General features: G+C 42.0%; 1 protein-coding gene across 1 annotated transcript; it reads right to left on the bottom strand.

Moving 5' to 3' along the window:
* wdr24 (WD repeat domain 24) lies at window positions 1–22678 on the bottom strand. Its single transcript, XM_080747661.1, has 13 exons — window positions 22586–22678; window positions 19967–20036; window positions 18183–18309; window positions 16152–16512; window positions 13787–13964; window positions 12221–12548; window positions 11037–11381; window positions 9434–9534; window positions 9197–9321; window positions 7917–8021; window positions 5932–6281; window positions 4692–4876; window positions 1–704 (listed from the first exon to the last, which is right to left on the bottom strand). The coding sequence occupies exons 3-13, from the start codon at window positions 18300–18302 to the stop codon at window positions 536–538; spliced, it is 2367 nt and encodes a 788-aa protein (XP_080603787.1). The 5' UTR covers window positions 18303–18309; window positions 19967–20036; window positions 22586–22678; the 3' UTR covers window positions 1–535.
* Between the last annotated feature and the right edge of the window lie 1029 nt (window positions 22679–23707).

The raw sequence follows: 23707 nt of genomic DNA, 5'->3' as shown, positions 1-23707 counted from the left end.
TTGAGGAATTTTGTATAACACGGTTCTATTGTGAAAATAGCAGATCTACATGCTCACAACGCCTCGCGTTGCGAGGCGTTGTGAGCATGTAGATCTGCCATTTTCACAATTTCAGCCTCTAATATTTGACAATTTGGCCAATGTTTAATTTGTCATTTCAGAGGTATTAACAAAATCAATAACCAAAAGACAAAGCTATTTTTTCCAGGACCTTCCAGGACCCTTGATCAATTCCAAAACTATTTCCAGTACTGGAAAAATATTTTTCTAATTTCAAAATATTTCCAGGAATTTCATGACCGTGGGAACCCTGTGAGAAACACTGCCCCCACCCCTCGCTCCTCTGGGATCTTCACGACTAGGCCCTCCCAACGCAGTCACACAGACGACCGTCTTTTCCATTGCGTCAGGAAGCTACGGCCTCGGGACGGAGGCATCCAGCAGCAGTCTGTGGCGTGCCGTGATCTGCGGAGCGGTGGGAACACCTCCCCCCCTCCCTTCCCCACATGGAGCCAGCCAGATTTGGAGGGAGGGGTCAGGTGTACTCGCAGAGGTGGCCGCAGCCGGCGGGGCAGTGGGAGTTGGTCTTGAGCCAGTTCATCATGTGCTCCAGATGCCCGCCGTGGCTGCAGCCCTGGCACCACACAAACAGTCCCTTCACCACGTGGTGGCATACCGCGCACACACTGGCGCACTGGTGGCACCTGGGGGAGGGGGAGGGGGGAGGGGGAGGGGGGGGGGTGAGAGAGTCACGTGCCTTAGGTTAAATATGTTATCACTAGATCTGGTCTTACCCTTCACTGCGGTCTGCATTTCGTTGCATATAATTGACGCTGGATCGTATAGTCCGGGCATTTCGTGCAGTATTTTGATGAAACGGTGCACTTTACGATAGAAGCATGAAATTTGGCACACAGTTAGAACATGCCATATGGAAAATGTTTGGCTATAGGGCCATTGCAGATTTGTCTTGGGAAACTTGTGGGAGCCAATTAAAGTTGGGCTCTCATAGACTTTACTATACAGTAAAATAATAATAAAAATCAAACCTCGGTTCGAAGTGGAGCGGTGAATTTGAGCAGTTCCAGGTCTATGTTTTTGATTCTATGTGTTCTAAATCTATGAATTCTGTCCTAGATCTATAACACAGTGATGTTGCAAGCTTTTTAATGTAATGAGTCCCGGGACTCAAGAGGGGTCTTTCAGATGGGTCCCAGGGACATTTTATGAGTCACACAAAAAATCAACGAGTCAATGTAATTTTTCATAAAGTGTAGCATTTAACTTGTGTTAACCCTAACCCTTTAATATGTGCAGTATATGCAGACATAGAACAGTGCAAAGTGTATGCAAAATGAAATAGGACCTACATTAATAAAATAAGATAAAATAAAGACCAGTAATTCCCAACTGATACTTTTACTCCACTAAATCTCGGATCCGAACTTTACTCCACTACATTCATTACAAAACTTGATAGTTATTAGTTAGTTTGTAGATTTTGATTTATACAAATCATACATTAACCACTTCAGCTGTAGCCTATATATATTTGGCCATTTAAATAGCTCACATTGTGAGCTTGTAGATTTGCCATTAAAAATATTTGTATACACTTGAAATGGGACATTCACAATGAGTACTTTTACTTTTGGTACTTTAAGTACATTTTGATATCAATACTTTTGTGCTTTTACGCACAAAAGTAAAAAACAAAAAGTTTTTTGTTCTGGTAGCTGCAGAGAAAGGTCCTTGTCCAAATGTCCTCCTGCATGTGGTTGTGTATGAGTGAATAATGAAGATGAGTTGTCGATGCTTGCTTGGTCCCAGTGGTGTTTGTTGACTTTAAGATAACACTGTGTCGTTACTGAGGAATGTCAACAATGTTGCCAGGTTTGCTCATTATAAGTGACTTTGGTCTTCTTTTCCTGTAAAGTCTCTAGTTGCGAATTGCTTTTATTTGGGCTTGTTTCTGAAGTATAGTTGCTTATGTGGCTTGCTTTCAACATGCTTTTAGAAAATAGCGAATGTAATATAGGTCAAGTGGTGAAACCTTTGGGCTCGTTTTCATAGACCTGTTTGCTTGTTTCACTCACAGAATCTGGCAACCGTGGCTTCTCCCCTCTGTGTGTGTTGCTTGTTTTTGGAGTGAGTGTGGGGGGTGGGCCGTGTGTGCATGCGTTTGTGTAGTGTGTGTGTGTGTGTGTGTGTGTGTGTGGGGGGGGGGGGGGGTGCGTGCGTTTGTGTAGTGTAGTGTGTGTGTGTGTGTGTGTGTGGGGGGGGGGGGGGGGGTGCGTGCGTTTGTGTAGTGTGTGTGTGAGAGTGTGGGGGGCGGGCCGTGTGTGCATGCGTTTGTGTAGTGTGTGTGTGTGTGTGTGTGTGTGTGCGCGCGTGCGTTTGTGTAGTGAGTGTGTGTGTGTGTGTGTGTGTGTGTGTGTGTGTGTGTGTGTGTGCGTGCGCGCGTTTGTGTGTGCGTAGTGTGTGTGTGTGTGTGTGTGTGTGTGTGTGTGTTCCTTGCACATGTGAGTGAGTGCTGAGGTGAGTGTGCCTGGCCTGCACAAAACAGCGCCCCTCCTTTAACTAGTGTGTTGTGTGTGGCCACTCAAGGTATTGCCAGACTACGGACACGGCCAGCCAGCCAGCCACCAAGCCAGCCACCCACCCACCCACATACCCACGGATATACCTGTCTATTGGGAGCGTTTTCACCGCTCCAAAAAAAGATATATGCTTTAAGTAGCATGCGAGGGGTCAAACTAGGGTTTTTTCAGCATTCTGAATCCAATGCAAGCATTTGTTTTGCACGAAAAACATTCCTTGAGCTAAACATAGCCCCCATAAAAGTATGGTTTAGTGATGAGTAATCACTTTTCACAGTTTGGTGGGGGCTGATTCTCGGAAAGGAATATCTTTTTGTGCAAAACAAATGCTTGCATTGGATTCAGAATCCCGAAAAACACCTCACATGCTACTTAAAGCATATTTCTTTTTTGTATTATTTTACTGTATAGTAAAGTCTATGAGAGCCCAACTTTGATTGGCTCCCACAAGTTTCCCAAGACAAATCTGTGATGGCCCTATAGACAAAAATGTTCCATATGGCATGTTCTAACTGTATGCAAAATTACATGCTTCTATCGTAAAGTGCACGATTTTTGCCCGAAACGCTCTGACTAGTAATGCTACATTTTGATTTGGATTAGTCAAAAAACAAAAGCCCAAGTCACAGACAGCGCTAGGAGAATGAAACAAATCAATAATTCAAAACTTGATATTCCTTGCCCATAGTGAGGTTAAAGGCATACATGCAAGTCTTTAATATTTTCATTACTTGTCTGAGATGTACAGTATGTGACTACATGGAACAACTGATACTGGTAGATTTTTAAAGTGATAGTTCTTACTCACCTCAGGGAGACTTGAATTCCTGGATATTCTTTAGTTTTTATCGCATTCCTAAGCCAATCATTTGAGGAGACTCTTTGTCTCCATCCATATGGAACAAAGCAGGCTCTTTGTGTCCGCCCCCACCATGTCTCATATGCATATATGTTGACGTGTTTCTTTTTTGCCATTTTCTAAAAATCTTTAGTTAAGTCTAAATAGTCAAATTAACTGGTACCCCTGCGGTCGCTACTCGACCTTAGGGAGTGTTACTTGTTGTAACACGGTTAGTAGTGTGACATGTTTCAACATGGTTGTCCATAAAATAAAGTGTGGTCTAGTCTATGTCAGTGGTTCTCAACCTTTTCAGGCTGCGACCCCCAAAATAATCATATTTGAACAGGGGACCTGACGAGCACTAAGAGTTGAGGCATTACATTTTGTATAACACGGTTCTATTGTGAAAATAGCAGATCTACATGCTCACGCCGCCTCACGTTGCGAGGCATTGTGAGCATGTAGATCGTCTATTTTCACAATTTCTGCCTCTAATATTTGACAATTTGGCCAATGTTTAATTTGTCATTTTAGAGGTATTAAAAAGTCCTTACATTGTCTTTAGAAATGTGCAGATACCCTCTATACACTTGAACTTTATGTTGGTTTGTTTACTGTTGAGAGAGAAAACAATGTTGCACATTAAGTTAATCATCTAATTTGGGGACCCCCCTGGGGGTCCCGACCCACAGGTTGAGAACCACTGGTCTAGGTAATATTGTGAGTTTTGAATCCAATGAGTTCACATTCAGCGGGGTTGTACGGCAGGGGTTTTCAAACTTTTTTGACTCAGGGCACCCCTGTAAATACCTTTTCATCCACGGCACCCCTGAATTACACTGTTCATTTTTAGAATCTTACATCCTATTGGAGAAACATCCGTTTCCATCAGAAGTGACTGAAAATAACGTTATACTTGACGTTTAAGCACTCGAATGCCTATTCTGGGGGGGAAGGTTCACCAAAAATAGCCGATCTACAAGCTCACAACACGTCACAACGTGACGCGTTGTGAGCTTGTAGATCTGCTATTTTTGGTGAAGAGTGTTGTCGTAGAGAGAAAAAGAACTCAACAAGTACAGTGCAAATCAGGTCTGTTTTACTAACATAGTGAAGTGATATTGATGTAGTGATATCGATGAATACATCCAAATATTATCAAATGATCTCGCGGCACCCCTGGACTGACATCGCGGCACCCCAGGGTGCCCCCGTCACCCACTTTGAAAAGCCCTGTAACTGTACGGTACCTGTCACAGATCCAGCCCTTGTTGCTCATGGGCCGCTTGCAGTTGCTGCAGTTGATGTGCAGCGTGGTGGAGGCCTGGTTCAGACAGGTGATGGCGCTGCAGGTGCTCAGCTTGATCACCTCGTTGGACACGTTCCACAGCTCAAAGCGCTGCAGCAGGTCTATGTAGGACATGTACCAGTGCTCCTGGAAAAGAGAAAGAAACTATCAATGCTTCAATATAGAAAATAATCAGCTACAAGTAAAAGTCTGGAATTCAAAAATTTACTTCAGTAAAAGTAAAAAAGTATTGGCATCAACATGTACTTAAATTATCAAAAGTAAAAGTTTTCAAATGTATAAAAATCGTTTGGAAATAGCGGATCTACAAGCTCACAATGCGACGCGACGCATTGTGAGCTTGTAGATCGGCTATTTTAAAATGGCCGAAATTTATATAGGGCTGGAGTGGGGAATGTATGTTTTGTAATAATAATTACAAATCTGCGAAGTAACTCGTTTTCAAATAATTGTAGTGGAGTAAAGGTAAAAGTACTGAAAATTTGAAAGACCCCAGTCAAGTAAAAGATAACTCAAAATGTACAGTACTTGAGTAAATGTAAAGTATGTAAAGTTATAGTTACTTTACACCACTGCCTGAAAGGGAGACTCCACTCACATTGACATTATCATAACGCCAGAGTTATGCTTAGTCGTGGGCAGTTGTGCACACACTAGTGAGTATAAAATTGTAGAATTGTAAAATTGTAGGTTGAAATAAACATGTTCTCGAGAATGGAGACCAACTCATCAGCACTACCCTGACTAGGGCATTCACGAATAGTGATTTTTTGTATTCGGATTATTCGACCTCAAAGTATTCGAATAGTCGAATATTCGACAGGACTGACCAAACTGTCAAATATTAAGTAAGCAAGTGGCGAACATTGTGAAAATAGCAGATCTACATGCTATTCACAATATTTATCTGCTGAACTGAGTCACATTAAATGTAATACCTACAATTCCAAGTGCTTGTCAGGGTGGGGGTCCCCAGTTAAAATATGTTTATTTTGGGTGTCAACAGCCTAAAAAGGTTTGAGAACCCCTGGTATAGAGCATTAACAAATTCATCCACCAGGGGCATTGTCAAAAAAAAAAAAAAAAAAAGAACAAAAAAAAGGCGAATATTCGACTTCGGTGAAGAACGTCGAATAGCGACTTTGATATTCGAATATTCTGTGAATGCCCCTAACCCTGACCTGCGTGAGGTCGTCGATCTCCCGGCGGATGCGGTCGCCCAGGACGATGAGGACGGACACGGCCATCTGCACGTCGCCCTGCTCGGCGTAGTGGCTGAGCATGTGGCGCACCACGGGGCAGAAGAAGCGCGGCGGCAGCTGCGCGCTGAACAGCGGCTGGGAGATGGAGATGAGCGAGAAGGACTCGATAGGCGTCAGGCACACCACGGGCGCCTCCGCCTCGCTGCCGCTGGCGTGCGGGGACTCCGCCTTGTTGTCCTGCTGCAGGTGCTCCGGGGCCGAGGGGTGGTCCAGGATCTCGTGGCGCAGCGGGAAGGCCTCCTGAGGTAGCGTGTACTCCTGTTCCTCTACTGGGGGAGGGACGACGTGCACAGAGCAGCTGTTAGCCCAGTGTTGTTTTTGTTTTTTTATATCTATTTTTGGGGGCTTTTTGCCTTTATTGACCAAGGGAGATCCAGTAGACTGACAGGAAATGGGGAGAGAGATGGGGAGCGACATGCGGCAAACGTCGTCCGGATCGGGAATCGAACCGGCGACGCCGCGGCAACCATGCCTATGTGGCGGACGGTGCCCATGTGGTATGAGCCTTGACCAGTAGGCCACCGGACGCCCCGCCAGTGTTGTTTTTGACAACAAATTTTGATTTAGTTTTAGTTACAGTCTTTTGAATAAAATGTCGTTTAGTTTTCGTCATAATTTAGTCACCTGAAAAGTTTTAGTTTTAGTCTAATTTTAGTCGACTAAATATCATAAGGTTTTGGCTGACTAAATCTACAGTTGATTTAGTCAACTAAAATGTATTTTGGCAGGCCTTGATGGCATCGTAATGACACTTGGTTGCGTGCTGAAAATAGCCGATCTACAAGCTCACAACGCGTCGCAACTAGATCTGCTATTTTCAGCACGCAACACCTGAGAGCAACCAAACATAAAATGACTCTTCTCCACTAGTCCCTCGTCAACATTTTAGTCTAGTTTTTATTTTGTTGACGAAATTGTCCATATATTTAGTCTCATTTTAGTCATCACAGTTTAGTTTTTATTTTGTTTTTATTTCGTTTTCGTCAGTGAAAAAAACGCAGTCGACAAACATTTTTTGTCATAGTTTTAGTCGACGAAATAGACTAGACTAGAGTGTTAGGGAGGGACTAGTGGAGAAAGGTTCCGGCAGAACTAAAAGACAAGTCATTTTATGCTTGGTTGCGCTCTGAAAATAACAAATCAATCTACAAACTCACAACGCGCCACAGCGCGACGCATTGTGAGCTTGTAGATCAGCTATTTTCAGCATGCAACCAAGTGTAAAATCAAGCATTATGATGTCAACAACTGCCAAAATACATTTTTGTTGACAAAATCAACTGTAGATTTAGTCAACTAAAATAGTATATTTAGTTGAATAAAACTAAACATTTCAGATGACAAAAATCTGACTTGTACTAAATGACATTCTATTCAAAAGACTGACTAAAACTAAATCTAAATCAACACTGATTATGATTAGTTAGGCTATTATTTTGGTTGGTACACAGTTTGGTGTTCACAATATTTTCACAGGGTTCTACTTCAAACAAGTGCCCCCCCACAATACAACTGCTGAGAGAACCAGGTGTGTGCCAAGGCGAAGGGGCTGTTGGTTTGGTACAGAACTAGACGTTATAACCCTTGAGGTCATTTTTGGGTCATATAGTTAGGTATGTCACAATTATTACATAATCGTCTAATCACAGTTATTTGACACAATTATTTTGTTATAATCGTCATTACCGTTTCCATGTTGAAAGATACTGTATATTTTGGCTATTTCCACTATCAATGTTCTTTTTTAAGTATAAAGTCAAAGTCAAATATGTCATGTCATTTATTTGTATATTTAGGTTACATGTCATATCTGCCATGTGCAATTATTTGAGTGACAAATGGTCATGTAAAATGTCCTAATGGTGACAGCCCTACATATACTGTAGGTATAAACAGAGGCTTACCCGTCTGGTTGTCATGTTCCACAGAATAGAGGTCGTCGTCATCGAGCTCGGCGTCGCCAAACATGTACTCCGCCTGACCATCGCTGCCCTCCGTCTCCTCATTCTCTGGAAGGGAAGGAAAAGGGAAATTCATATTAACTTCTAAAAGCCAATGTACACGAGGTCTCACACACATTATGCAAACAGTCCGTCTGGCTGACTAACTACCAAGAACGGATCGATCAGAGAGATTTCCTAATGTTCCGCGGGGGAAATGGAATACGACTCCAAAGCAGAGGTTCCCAAACCGTGCAGATCTACAAGCTCACAGCGCGTTGCTTTGTGCCACATCCTGAGCTTGTGGATTGTTGATTTTATTTATAGTTATTCATGAAATAACTTAAAAAAATACAAAAGTATTTTGTATTCTTTAAAAATGAAATAATCCAAAACAAAATGTAGGAAACACAAAATAAATAGGTATTCATTTACTTGCGACCCATAGAAATTGGTCTGTGACCCACAGACGGGTCCTGACCCATTGTTTGGGAACCAGTGCTCCAGAGGATGGCGTAAGAGCAAAATGGCCGCTGTGTGAATATGGTGAAAGAAAGTTGCAGGTGATTCGTACAGTACAAATATCTACAGACACCCAGCGTGCCTGCATGGTAGATTAACCAAGTGTTTCTCAAACTTTGACATTTTAAGGTTTCCCCTCAACTTTGACAGTGTACAAATGGAACCAAATGGACCCGCTAGGGTCCCTGAAATCCACTTTAAAGGACAACTTTAATTTTTTACAACAAGGGTTCATATTTTAGATTGTAATTAAAGAATATAAAAGATGAGTGTTAAAATTATTTCATTTACTTCTTTATATTGTTTTCGAGATTCTTATTTCAGTGTTCGTGGGCATGCGTACAAGTGGCTAAATATGTCATTTTACACAGAATAAGCCCATGCCCCATTCCAAAGATACAACGCAAGCTTTCATGGTTGGATGTGACTTATGGGGGCTAGAATTGTTACTGTAAATAGCAATAAAGAAACTGCTGGCTTATTGTGTCTAAAAAGACACATTTAGCCACTTGTACGGATGCCCCCATGCCCCACATTTTAGCACGGTAAACGCGATAAAACAATAGAACAAAGTAAATGAAAACATTTTAACACTCACTTTTTCTTTTCTCTAATTACAATCTAAAATATGAACCCTTGTTGTAAAAAAACAAAGTTGTCCTTTAACCACTGGATTAGCCAAGTGTGGGACCACTTCCCAAAAGATGTTGGGCGGGTCTCACCGTCGTTGTTGCTGATGTGAGAGTTCCCGGGCTCCAGGTGAATGTTGTCCTGCCTGCTCTCCCCTTTGCTGCGGTCAAGTCTGCTTTCTGTGCCCATGCCTGTGCCCATTTCCTTCATGTTGAAACTGGCAAGCGTACAAACATGTTCATGTTATGACACACTTTTTATTCTGTCTGTGACAAGTGTTAGTAGGATGTCGTGTGTCTTTTTTTTAACATGCGATGAAGTTTGCTTACCTGTTCATTAAAGGTAAGACGCCCAATTTACTGTGACTGTGGTTGAGCGAAGGCGTGGGGTCCGAGAACATGATTCTCAACATCGTCCATGTTGTTGAAACCTTAAAAATCGTTAACATTATTATTCAAGTTATACTAAACATGTAATTCTAAATCAGTCTGTCAAAATATTACTTACAAATTAATTACTTAACCCACTTAGGCCTGAACACATTATGACGCAATATTTTATGCTTTAAATATAAAAAAATAGCAGATATACAAGCTCACAGCGCGCTGCGAGCTTGTAGATCTGCTATTTTTGAAAAATCGTGAATTAGAATTTTTACCCGATTCTATAAGTGTCTTTTGAATCCTTCTAAGATTTTTGGAAAAAACCTATGTTTCTATGTCAGCAATCTGGCCAGCCATCGTCAAAGAAAAGTTCCTTTTCACTTAAATGTAGCTCAGTTCGTCTGTTCTTGAGACACTACTATGTCAGTGGTTTTCAAACCTTTTCATGTGAAGGACCCCCAAAATAACATTTATTTGGCCACAGACCCCCATTTCAAAATATGTAGTTCCAGGGACCACCCAGAAGCAAAATTTGAGTTACAAACATTCGCTTTGAAAATACATATATTCAAAGATTTTCCACACATTTTCACGACTTTTTCAAAAATAGCAGATCTACAAGCTCGCAGCGTGCCGCGCTGTGAGCTTGTATATCTGCTATTTTTCACTGGTTAAAGCATTCAATAATTCTAGGCCTAAATGGGTTAATTTGGAAGTCTGTTTACAACCTAATATGTCATTTGAGCTCTTTCTTTTTCGCTCTTTCACAAAGATGTGGTCGGCAGGCATCATGAGAATGCCAAGAAAGTGCCAGCAAAATCGGTTTTGAGAGACAGCCGACAGATTTGATAACAGCAGGTAACATATTGCCACTTTGTAGATGTTTGCACACAAATCCTCAAGTTCAACATTCACATGTGTATGTTTTTGGCATGGTGGTTTCAATGGGGTGAGTGGTCGTCCAGTAATAGCTTACAGGGTTCCCACACATTTTTACCAATTAATTTCCAAAACTTTTCCAGAATATTTAACCCAATTTCCAGGACTATATAACAATAATTCAGCTCAATAACAAGTCGCTTACTCCTATGCACAATTCCCAAAGACAGGTAGTGTATGCCAGTGGTTCTCAACCTTTTCAGGCTGTGACCCCTGAAATAATCATATTTTAACTGGGGACCCGGCACCCTGACAAGCACTAAGAGTTGAGGAATTTTGTATAACACGTTTCTATTGTGAAGATAGCAGATCTACATGCTCACAACGCCTCGCGTTGCGAGGCGTTGCGAGCATGTAGATCGGCTATTTTCACAATTTCTACCTCTAATATTTGACAATTTGGCCAATGTTTGATTTGTAATTTCAGAGGTAAAATCAATAACCAAAGACAATGCATAGCTATTTTTTCCAGGACCTTCCAGGACCCTTCAATTCCAAAACCTTTCCAGTGCTGGAAAAATATTTTTCTAACTTCAAAATATTTGCAGGAATGTCATGACCGTGGGAACCCTGAGCTTAGCCCCTACTAGGCCTAGGTTACCTTACTGACCTGAGGTCTCTTCAGCTCCTTGGCCACCTTGGCGTTGTGGTCGCACAGCTCGGCGAACGGCTTCCCGCTCAGCAGGTAGAGGCGCGCCGTCTTGACGAACCAGTCCATGCGGCTGCTCTCCAGGTCCGTCTCGAAGACGCTGAGCGCGCTGGACACGTGGGCGAACTGCTCCGTCAGGTCGGGCTTCTTGAAGAAGAAGATGGGGTAGCGGCGGTCTCCGCCGGGGAAGGGCTTCCGGTTGGCGTCGTTGCTGATCAGGCTCTCCTTGGCGGCGAACGCCAGGTCGCCGAACAGGCCGAAGCACAGGCCCTCCGGGTTGGCCTTGTCCACCGGCCGGCTGGCGTCCTTGAAACCAAGGTTATAATAGTTTTGGATTTTACCATTAGTTTTGAGGTTTTGTTTTCAATTACAGTTTAGTTTTAATTCGTTTTTTAAAGTGAGGTTGCTAGTTTCGTTTCGTTTTTATTTTTTGAAAATGCTTAGTTTTAGTTTAGTTTTTATTCGTTTTAGTGTTAGTCTTAGTCTTTTACGTAATATGGTGTATTTGTCGGGTGAGATTAAAAAAGCTCTGGAAAAGGTATTGTCTAATAAGGAAAATCAACAAAACATCATATTGTTGAGAGTGGCAGGAATGTTGAGACATAAAACTTCTCTCTTTGACCTCACCAACTGGTGTATTTTCTGGTGTATTTTTTTATTTCCACAAAAGACAAAAGACGAAAACTAAGGAGATTTTCTCTATGATTTAAGTTTATTTTAGCTAGTTTTGTAAACACACAATACCGTTTCAGTTAGTTTTCGTTTAAAGCTTACAGTATGTTCTGGACTATAAGGCGCACCTGACTATAAGGCACACTGTCAATGAATGGTCTATTTTCAAACTGTTTTCATATATAAGGCGCACCTGACTATAAGGCGCACATAATAGACGCTACCGTTGCGTTATGCATCCAACAGATGGAGCTGTGCTAAAGGGAATGTCAATGTCAATCAATGATCCATATATAAGGCGCACTGGACTATAAGGCGCACTGTAGTTTTTTGAGAAAATTAAAGGCTTTTAAGTGCGCCTTATAGTCCGGAAAATACGGTAGGTTTCTTTTTATTTCAGTTAACTAAAATGTGTTTCCATTCTAGTTTTCGTTTTTTTTTTAGTTAGTTTTCGTTTACTATAATAACCTTGCCTTGAACATGTGCTGGTAGAGCGTGCTGTCCTTGGAGCCCGACAGCAGGAAGTAGGGGTCGTGCTGGTGGCGCCACACGATGCCCGTGGTCACGTCCTTGTGCTCCTCGAAGGTGGCGAAGGGGATGAAGGGGCGGCGGACGTCCCACACGTAGATGTTGTGGTCCACCATCATGGAGCAGGTGGCGAGGTGCCACTTGCGCTCCGGGCGCCACTTGACCCGCGCCACCGAGGCGATGGTCTGGACGCAGTGGATCTCCTTGGCCCGGTTGGTGGTCATGTCCCACACCTTCACCATCTTGTCGCGGCCCCCCGTGGCCAGCCAGCCCCTGCAGAGGACACCAGACCCACTCGTTTTTTAACCCATTTAGAACGGGTACACATTATAGTGTATCATTATTTTATGCTTTAACTATTGAAAAACAGCAGATATACAAGCTCACAGCGCGGCACCGAGTGCCGCGCTGCGAGCTTGTAGATCTGCTATTTTTGAAAAATTTTGAAAATTAGAATTTTGACCAGATTCTATAAGTGTCTTTTGAATCCTTCTAAGGTTTTTTGAAAAACCTATATTTCTATGTCAGCAATCTGGCCAGCCATCGTCAAAGAAAAGGTCCTTTTCACTTAACTGGAGCTCAGTTAGTCTGTTCTTGAGAGACTACTGTGTCAGTGGTTCTAAAACCTTTTCATGTGAAGGACCCCCAAACTGATATGTATTTGGCCACGGACCCCCATCTCAAAATATTTAGTTCCAGGGACCACCCAGAAGCAAAATTTGAGTTACAAATGTTCGCTTTAAATATACATATATTCAAAGATTTGCACACATTTTCACGACTTTTTCAAAAATAGCAGATCTACAAGCTCGCAGCGCAGCACTCGGTGCCGCGCTGTGAGCTTGTATATCTGCTATTTTTCAATAGTTAAAGCATTCAATATTTCCAGGCCTAAATTTAGACCCCGAGGACCCAATTCTATAAATTGCCTTCTAAATCCTAACGGTTTTCTGAAAAACCTATGTTTCTATATCAGTGGTGCTCGGCCTTTTTTAATGTCAAGGACCCCTAGGATTAAGTGTATCTGACGGCAGACCCCATCTCAAAATATTTTGTTCCAGGGATCCAGAGAAAGAAAGATTTGAGTTACAAATGTTTGCTTTAAAGATATATATATACATATTCAAAGATTTGCACAAATGTTCAACATTTTTCAAAAATAGCAGATCTACAAGCTCATAGCGTGGCACTCGGTGCCACGGTATGAGCTTGTATATCTGCCATTTTTTAATAGCTAAAGTATACAATAATGGTTAAAGTGGTTAAAATATTAACTGAAAATGTACGCTTTTCCAGGTCTTAAACAGACATCTGATGACTGACTATCCTGCCTTTGGGATAAAATGTTAACCAAATAAAAAGATTACAAACCTACCCTGAGTTTTCAGCCCTCGTTACTGAGACACAGCTTGACATATTACCTAGCATACCAGTAACAAAGTCTAAAATGTATTTCACGAAGCGACCACAACACTTTGCGATCTCCGTATTCATCGCGTGCCCATGCCTACCTGTCGTCAGGATGCCAGTCACAGCAGAACACGGGTCCAGTATGGGCCGTAAACATTCTCTCGTAGCGGTCGGGTCGCCTGATGTCCCAGAGCTGGACGTTGCCGTTCTCAAAGGATGCGGCAAAGGTGAAGTAATCCTTCATGCTGAACTGCACGTCCCTCACGCTCTCTGACTGACCTGAAATGGCGTGTTTAGAAAAGAAAAAAAAGGGGGAAGAGCGATGAATAGGGAAGCTCAGACATTTTCTCGTTTGATGTTTATTTTATACTCTCAGAAAGTCCAAGAACATTTTTCAGATTCGATCGCAAACAGTCCGAATATACATTAAATCAGGGGAGAGAGAGGGAGGTAAAGGCAATAACCTAATGCTGGAGATGGAGCGAGAGGGCTGTCACGATTATGACATTTTACATTGTTTACAGATTAATTGTCACTCAAATAATTGCGATTAACAATTTAATTGTGTATTTGTCGTTGACAATTACATTTCTGTTTGGCTTTTAGTCTTTGAAGTTGCACATGGCAGATATGACACATAACATAAATATACAAAGGAATTACTGACATATTTAACAACGTTATACTTAAAAAATTGATAGTGGAAATAGCCGATCTACAAGCTCACAACGATGCGTCGCGTTGTGAGCTTGTAGATCTGCCATTTCCACTACTTTTTGAAAGAGTTTGAACCTATATGAACATTTCTCAACATGGAAACGATTATGACAATTATGCAAAAATAATTGCGATTACCTCAAATAATTGCGATTAGACGATTATGTAATAACTGTGACAGCCCTAGGGAGAGAGAGAGCGGGAGAGGGAGGGAGAGTGGACGCCTATTTGCAATAACTCTCAAATACCTGGAACGCGCCCGAGTCGCGTTAGATTTTAACCACTATTGTATGCTTTAACCTTAGAAAAATAGCAGATATACAAGCTCACAGCGCGGCACCGAGTGCCGCGCTGCGAGCTTGTAGATCTGCTATTTTTGAAAAATCGTGAAAATGTGTGCAAGTCTATGAATATCTTTGACCCGATCTTTGACCCGACTTCTAAATCCTTCTTCTAAATCAGTGGTTCTCAAACTTTTTCATGTCAAGGACCCCCAAAATTACAGGTATTTAGCCACGGACCCCCATCTCAAAATATGTTGTTCCAGGGACCCCCCAGAAGCAAATATTTGAGTTACAAATGTTTGCTTTTAAATAGATATATTCAAAGACTTGCTAAGAAAAATCATGATTTTTCAAAAATAGCAGATATACAAGCTCACAGCGCGGCACCTCAATGGTTAAAGTAGTCAATACTCCTAGGCCTAAATGGGATAACCTGACCAATGCTGGGTACCAGAATCTGAATGTTCTGATCAAAGCAACACGTTGTCATTGCAGTGTAATCCTAGCAATGCCGGGCAAGCTGATGAGCTAATGTCTGATGACTAACTACACCAGTGGGCCCAAAAGAGAGATTAGACATTTGCCCGGGACCCAAGCTAGTGAAATTAGCAGATCTACAAGAGCCCAATGTGCCGCTTCTCGCCTTGTTGTGCACTTGTAGATCGCCTATATATTCACTATTTCTTAATTATACATTTTAATTTATTTGCTTGTTTGTTTTGAAAATGTATAACATTCTTTTTTTTCAATTGTTTATTTAAAAATACAATTTTGAAGTATGTATATATATTTTTTTTCAATGTAGGAAAAGAAAATGGGATTTTTTATGGGTCATGGGATCATGACCCATAAGAATCGGTCCGTATGAATTTATATGCCACAATATTCAGATTTCTTTTAGACAAAGCTGTACAATCAGGGTTCCCACACCTCTTTACCAATTAATTTCCAAAACTTTTCTAGAATATTTAACCCGATTTCCAGGACTATATAACAATAATTCAGCTTTTCTGGCCGTGACCCACAAAATAATCATATTTGAACTGCACCCTGACGAGCACTAAGAGTTGAGGAATTTTGTATAACACGGTTCTATTGTGAAAATAGCAGATCTACATGCTCACAACGCCTCGCAACGCGAGGCGTTGTGAGCATGTAGATCGGCTATTTTCACAATTTCTGCCTCTAATATTTGACAATTTGGCCCATGTTTAATTTGTCATTTCAGAGGTATTAACAAAATCAATAACCAAAGACAATGCATAGTTATTTTTTTCCAGGACCTTCCAGGACCCTTGATAAATTCCTAAACTTTTCCAGTACTGGAAAAACATTTTTCTAATTTCAAAATATTTCCAGGAATTTCATGACCGTGGGAACCCTGCACAGTATTCAGATTTTTCGAGACAAAGCTGTACAATGCATGTCTGAATGCGACAACGGACGGGGAACACCCGTCACCCACCCGAGAAGGTGCTGACGGACTCCTTCTTGCGCAGGTCGAAGCACTTCATGTAGCCGTCCTGCGAGCCGCTGAGCAGCATGTAGACCTCGGTGGGGTGGAAGCACACCTTGTTGACCGTGCGCTTGTGCTCGGTGAAGAGCTGGTCCTGCTTGTTGCGCGAGGGCTTGCCCAGGTTCCAGGTGACCACGGCGCCGTTGGTGGCGGCCGTGGCCAGCAGGTTCTCCTCCATCTGGTGCCACATGACGTCGGCGCAGCTGAAGTTGAGCGAGGGCTTGCGGCCCACGCGCAGGTTCAGCCGCTCCACGAACTGCTCCTCCTCCAGCGCGTAGATCTTGAAGATGTTGCGGCCGGCCACCACCACCTAGAGTAGAGTAGCAGTGTTGTTTTTTTGACAGCACATTTTGATTTAGTTTTAGTCATAGTCTTTTGAATGAAATGTCATTTAGTTTTAGTCATAATTTAGTCACCTGAAAAGTTTTAGTTTTAGTCTAATTTTAGTCGACTAAATATCATGAGATTTTGGTTGACTAAATCTACAGTTGATTTAGTCAACTAAAATGTATTTTGGCAGGCCTTGATGGCATCGTAATGACAGATTTTACACTTGGTTGCATGCTGAAAATAGCCGATCTACAAGCTCACAACGCGTCGCGCTGCGACGCGTTGTGAGCTTGTAGATCTGCTATTTTCAGCAAGCAACACCTGAGAGCAACCAAACATAAAATGACTTTCTCCTCCACTAGTCCCTCCCTAACGTTTTAGTCTAGTTTTTATTTTGTTGACGAAATTGTCAATATATTTAGTCTTAGTTTTAGTCATCACAGCGTAGTTTTTATTTCGTTTTCGTCAGTGAAAAAAACGCAGTCGACAAACATAATTGTTCGTCATAGTTTTAGTCAACGAAATCAACACGGGAGTAGAGAGGTGTGGGCATCTGGGCGATATGAAAAAATGTCATATCACAATTTACACTTTAGGCATTTAGCAGACGCTCTTAATCCAGTACGGCCAGCACATGGTAATACATCAATACATCAACATCAAATGCATAGAACTAGTAATCCCCAAAAACTTAAGTAGACCAAGAACCTATTGAATACATTTAAAAAAACAATCAAGACATCAGTAACCTGTGCATCAAAGCTACACACCATAGCTTCGAAGTAACGATAGCATGCCAAGACGACAAACAGCCTGACATCTGTTTATAGAACAATGCTATTAAGAAGCAGTATTACGATCTTGATTCTTTTTCATGTCGGTTTTTATGGTTATTTTTCCAAGTTACTTAACTCATTTAGTGCCCATGAAATTAACGGATTATAAAGTCCACGATGCCACCTTCAGGCTGGCATCACCGCCGTTATCTTATTTTGAAGGCCAGAAGTCCACAGCGCAATCACTTCCGGTCTGACGTCATCGGGTCGTGCGCCGGAACCGATCCGTGTCCACGTGGAGTTGTGTAATGGCCGACCGGGAGCTTTTATAACTGTGTAACATAAGCGAGCATCTGCCTCCATCCTAGCTTCTAAAGTGTAGTTTTGAGATAATGGACATTAAAGATGAGATCCCCCGTCCACCTCAATGTTATGGATGGGACTATTTTGTGCTCGTGGAGCCGTGATGATGCGAAATCAGCGACGGATTTCGTCTCCGGACCTGCGGCCATTCTTCTCGGTAATGTACTCGCCGTTACAGTAATAGATTACTTTTCCCGAGATATCTCGTGAATGGCACTACAGATACTCGAGTACATTTCACAAGACATCTCGGGAATGGCACTAGATGAGTTAACAGTACAACCACCTAGTACACGACACGGTAACAAAAACTAAAAGAAAAATGAGTAACGGACTCCTTCGACCAAAATACCATTGCAAGCAGGTTGATTGATCAGAACAATTCAACAGGAATTTGGATATGGCTCCCTCAGTGTATCCCGATCTATACGATCTCTCTGAAAAGGGCGGTATATCATGGAGACACTGCATCGTCTCTGCGATATTCATCACCATATCGCCAAACCCCTACCTGCGTGGCGTCGCGACACACGCTGATGGCGTTGGCGGGAGCGTCCAGGTGGCAGAACATGGTCCGCCCGCTGATGGCGCTGCTGCTGAGGGCCGTGGTGACCCGCGACATCTTCTCCATGGTCCTCCTGAAAGCAAACAGCCAACGTTTCGCTCAGTGGGTTTTCAGCCAGAGGTCCTTGAGGGGGTTCCAGGTGGTCCCCAGCTAAATGATGCAGAGTTGGACCCTTAACCCATTTAGGCCTAGAATTATTGAATGCTTTAACCAGTGAAAAATAGCAGATATACAAGCTCACAGCGCGGCACCGAGTGCCGTGCTGCGAGCTTGTAGATCTGCTATTTTTGAAAAATCATGATTTTTTTTTTGTTGCAAGTCTTTGAATATATCTACTTAAAAGCGAACATTTGTAACTCAAATATCTGCTTCTGGGTGGTCCCTGGAACAACATATTTTGAGATGGGGGTCCGTGGCCAAATACCTGTAATTTTGGGCGTCCTTGACATGAAAAAGTTTGAGAACAGCATGATTTAGAAGAAGGATTTAGAAGTCGGGTGACTCGGGTCAAAGATCGGGGCAACGATATTCAAAGACTTGCACTCATTTTCACGATTTTTCAAAAATAGCAGATCTACAAGCTCGCAGCGCGGCACTCGGTGCCGTGCTGTGAGCTTGTATATCTGCTATTTTTCTAAAGTTAAAGCATAAAATAATGGTTAAAGTGGTTCAAATCTAACGCGACTCAGGCGCGTTCCATGTATTTGAGAGTTAACTCTTGAGTCTAAAATGAAACCAAATGCTTTTATTTTACACTTAAATTATTGCTAAACATCTGCATTACATAATTTACAAGAAGTCTATACAATTGGAGAATGTAGAATTGTTATTCTGATCAACGTTTGGCCTGTTGTCTCTCCTAATGGTACCAACATCAATACTGCATGAAATTGTCGAAAAAAAGTCGAATTCCAACGATAACAAAATATTCGACGTTTTGGGTCTGAGAGGCTGCATCTCATCAAATGGTGGTCCAAGGCTCTATCGCAGAATAAATAAATAATGGACCTTGATGTGAAAAACAGAAGACTCGTTTGACAAGCTGTATTATGTAGCTTGCAAGAGCCGCTATGTGTGTGTATAGCCTGTGGGTAGGGCTGTCACAATTATTACATAATCGTCTAATCGTGATTATTTTACATTATCGCAATTATTTTGTCATAATCGTCATAATCGTGAATGTTGAAAAATGTCAGAATTAGTGGAAATAGCAGATCTACAAGCTCACAACGCGTCGCGATGCGACGCGTTGTGAGCTTGTAGATCGGCTATTTCCACTATCAATGTTATTTTTTAAGTAGTAAGTTGTCAAATATGTCAGTACCGGTAATGTATTTGTATATTTAGGTTATGTGTCATGTCTACCATATGCAACTTCAAAGCCTAAAAGCCAAACAGAAATGTAATTATCAACGACAAATACACAATTAAATTGTTAATCGCCAATTATTTGAGTGACAATTAATCGTCATGTAAAATGTCATATCGTGACAGCCCTACCTGTGGGTGATATTCAAAGCCTTTCTCCACCAATATATGCAAACAGTTTAAGGGCAGGCAATCCCAGATTTTGCCAGAAGATGGCACCCTTGAACAAAGCGGAACGCTTTTCTCTTAGTGAAGGTGACTGAAGTGGTTGCAGCTAATGCAGACTCTAGACTAGAGTCTCATACACTTGTATGGTATTGTGTCAACATAATTTCAACATGTAAAGGTGCTGAGGAACTTACTTAATATATAATCGCTGGTCTTCTCAACAGGAATACAATGACCTCATCGTGTACTATGGTCAGGGTTGACCTAATGGCAAGAGACTGGCATATCAATCAACAACACAACACATGACACTAAGTATGCATGCATTTACTTATTTATAATATTTTCCTTCTTTATTTTACTATAGACCAGGGGGGGGGGTCTTCAACGTTTTTGGGCCAAGGACCCCTTAGTTGAGAGAGAGAGATGAAGCAGGGACCCCCACAACCTTTTCATAGATTCCATATAGTTTCATCGTTTGACAGCACAATCGTCAGTGTTTTTTGGATTCATGTAAATTTGTGTTTTCAGATATTTAACCACTTGAGTCGTCATTACCTAATAAACTTCCTTTCGCTCTGTACTTAGTCTGCTCTTTTTTACCTCTACACCAAACCTCTTTGCCGAAAATAGCAGATCTACAAGCTCACAACGCCTAACAACGCCTCGCAGCGCGAGGCGTTGTGAGCTTGTAGATCTGCTATTTTTGGCTACAGTTCTCAGAATATGGACATTGGACACTAGGGTTGAAGTTTTGGCTTGTTCGCATTGGGGTCCTTTTGTACTCAATTCATAAAATTGATTGAAGAATGGACCACAATGGAAACTAGCCCCCAGGACTTTTTTCGTGTTATCAATAGCTTTAATGTCCTTATGATTTTTGACTAATAAACCATTATCTTTACTACCATATGAAGAACGGAAGAGGGAAGGGGGGGGGTTAGAGAGAGAGAGAGAGGAGAGAGAGAAGAGAGAGAGAGAGAGAGAGAGAGAGAGAGAGAGAGAGGTACAGTAAGATACAGTAGATTACAGTACAGTAAGATACAGTACAGCACAGCATAGTACAGTACAATATACGGTACAGCAAGGTACAGTAGAGTACAGCAAAGTACAGTACAATACGGTACAGCAAGGTACAGTAGAGTACAGCAAAGTACAGTACAATACGGTACAGCAAGGTACAGTAGAGTACAGCAAAGTACAGTACAATACGGTACAGTCAGGTACAGTAGAGTAAAGCTAAGTACAGTAAGGTCAAGTAGAGTACAGTACAATATGGTACAGTCAGGTACAGTAGAGTACAGCAAAGTACAGTACAATACGGTACAGTCAGGTACAGTAGAGTACAGCAAAGTACAGTAAGGTAAAGTAGAGTACAGTAGAGTACAGCAAAGTACAGTAAGGTAAAGTAGAGTACAGTAGAGTACATTAAAGTACAGTAAGGTAAAGTAGAGTACAGTAGAGTACATTAAAGTACAGTACAGTAAGGTACAGTAGAGTACATTAAAGTACAGTACAGTAAGGTAAAGTAAGGTACAGTAGAGTACATTAAAGTACAGTACAGTAAGGTATAGTAAGGTACAGTAGAGTACATTAAAGTACAGTACAGTAAGGTATAGTAAGGTACAGTAGAGTACATTAAAGTACAGTATAGTAAGGTACAGTAGAGTACATTAAAGTACAGTACAGTAAGGTACAGTAGAGTACAGTAAAGTACAGTACAGTAAGGTACGGTACAGTACAGTAAGGTACAGTAGAGTACAGTAAAGTACAGTACAGTAAGTGGATGGATGGATGGATGGATGGATGGATGGATGTGGATGGATGGATGCATGGATGGATGGATGGATGGATGGGTGGATGGATGGATGTGGATGGATGGATGGATGTGGATGGATGGATGTGGATGGATGCATGGATGGATGGATGTGAATGGATGGATGTGGATGGATGGATGGATGTGGATGGATGGATGGATGGATGGATGGATGGATGGATGGATGTGGATGGATGGATGGATGGATGGATGTGGATGGATGGATGGATGTGGATGGACGGATGGATGTGGATGGACGGATGGATGGATGTGGATGGGTGGATGGATGTGGATGGATGTGGATGGATGGACGGATGGATGGATGGATGGATGGATGGATGGATGTGGATGGATGGATGGATGGATGCATGGATGGATGTGGATGGATGGATGGATGGATGTGGATGGATGGATGGATGGATGGATGCATGGATGGATGCATGGATGGATGGATGGATGGATGTGGATGGATGGATGTGGATGGATGCATGTATGTGGATGGATGGATGCATGGATGTGGATGGATGTGGATGGATGTGGATGGATGGATGTGGATGGATGGATGGATGGATGGATGGATGTGGATGGATGGATGGATGGATGTGTGGATGGATGGATGGATGGATGTGGATGGATGGATGTGGATGGATGGATGGAAGTGGGTGGATCACTGCTGCAACGTAGCTGTGAGCGCCTGCGAAGCAGGCGCGATCTCTAGATGTGAGCGGTCCGAAGGGCCGCGAACCTCTAGTTATTATTATTTTTTAAGTAGGCCTACAGTATGCCATTAAATGTGATCATCTGCAACACTCCCATTATGGATCTCCTTGGAAATAAGCCACAAGACTTACCCGAGTTTCCTTTTAGTTGACCTTGTACCAGTGAACTGTACTGTCATGAAACTCTACCTTTTCCTATGCAAACTTCTAATACATACTTCAGTCAATCAATCAATCAATCAATCAAACTTGGATGGAAAATAATAATAAATAGTCACCTCTGTTAAGAGAGGCACATGACGAACTGTTCGTCTCCCAACTCTGCAGTGTCATTACAAAAAGAAGTCCTGGGTGAGGTGGGTGACACCGCTGCAAAGAATGACACACCAACATGCAAAGACAGAGGAGGGAGGGAGGAGGTGAATGTCATTAGCTCATTACTGCTAACAACCACCCTTCAGGCACAACAACAATATGTATAACTGAACTGAAAGTCTGACACAAGATGCTGTCACAATTAAACCATCCCATTTTCTGTTCCAACCTTACTGCTTTTGACAAGTAGGGCTGTCACGATATGAAATTTTACATGACGATTAATTGTCACTCAAATAATTGGCGATTAACGATTTAATTGTGTATTTGTCATTGATAATTACATTTCTGTTTGGCTTTTAGGCTTTGAAGTTGCATATGGTAGATATGACACATAACCTAAATACACAAATACATTACTGACATATTTGACAACTTAATACTTAAAAAATGACATTGATAGTGGAAATAGCCGATCTACAAGCTCACAACGCTTCGCCGCGTTGTGAGCTTGTAGATCTGCTATTTCCACTATTTCTGACATTTTTCAACATTCACGATTATGACAATTATGACAAAATAATTGCGATAATGTCAAATAATCACGATTAGACGATTATGTAATAATTGTGACAGCCCTATTGACAAGTCTAATGCCAATAAGCATCGACGTACATTTCTTGCATGCATGAGAGAACATTAGATGCAATGCATTACATTATGTGAGGGGAGCATTTGTTATTGCATGCCCACTCTAAACTAAAACACAGAACATGATCCATCTCACAGTGGGCTCAGCTAAACCAGTGCTTCTCAAACCTTTTCATGTCAAGGACCCCCAAATTGACACCCGCGGACCCCCTTTTGAAAGGATATACCAGGGGGACCCACATAAGAGATTATTTGTACACATCTATGAGTGATTCCCAGCCATTTTAATTTCAAGCACCCCCAGTTTGACATGCATTGTTACAGGCTACGGACCCCCATTAAATGACAAATCAATCTTAATTTAACTCTGAGAGTGTGCAAATGGAACCAAATTTGGTTCCATTTGTACTGTACACTCTCTGAGTTCCATACCC

Source organism: Nannobrachium achirus, assembly GCF_963921795.1.
Source record: "Nannobrachium achirus genome assembly, chromosome: 18".
Taxonomy (NCBI): domain Eukaryota; kingdom Metazoa; phylum Chordata; class Actinopteri; order Myctophiformes; family Myctophidae; genus Nannobrachium; species Nannobrachium achirus.
Note: the sequence above shows the minus strand (reverse complement) of the source record. Positions and strands in the feature narration are given on the sequence as shown.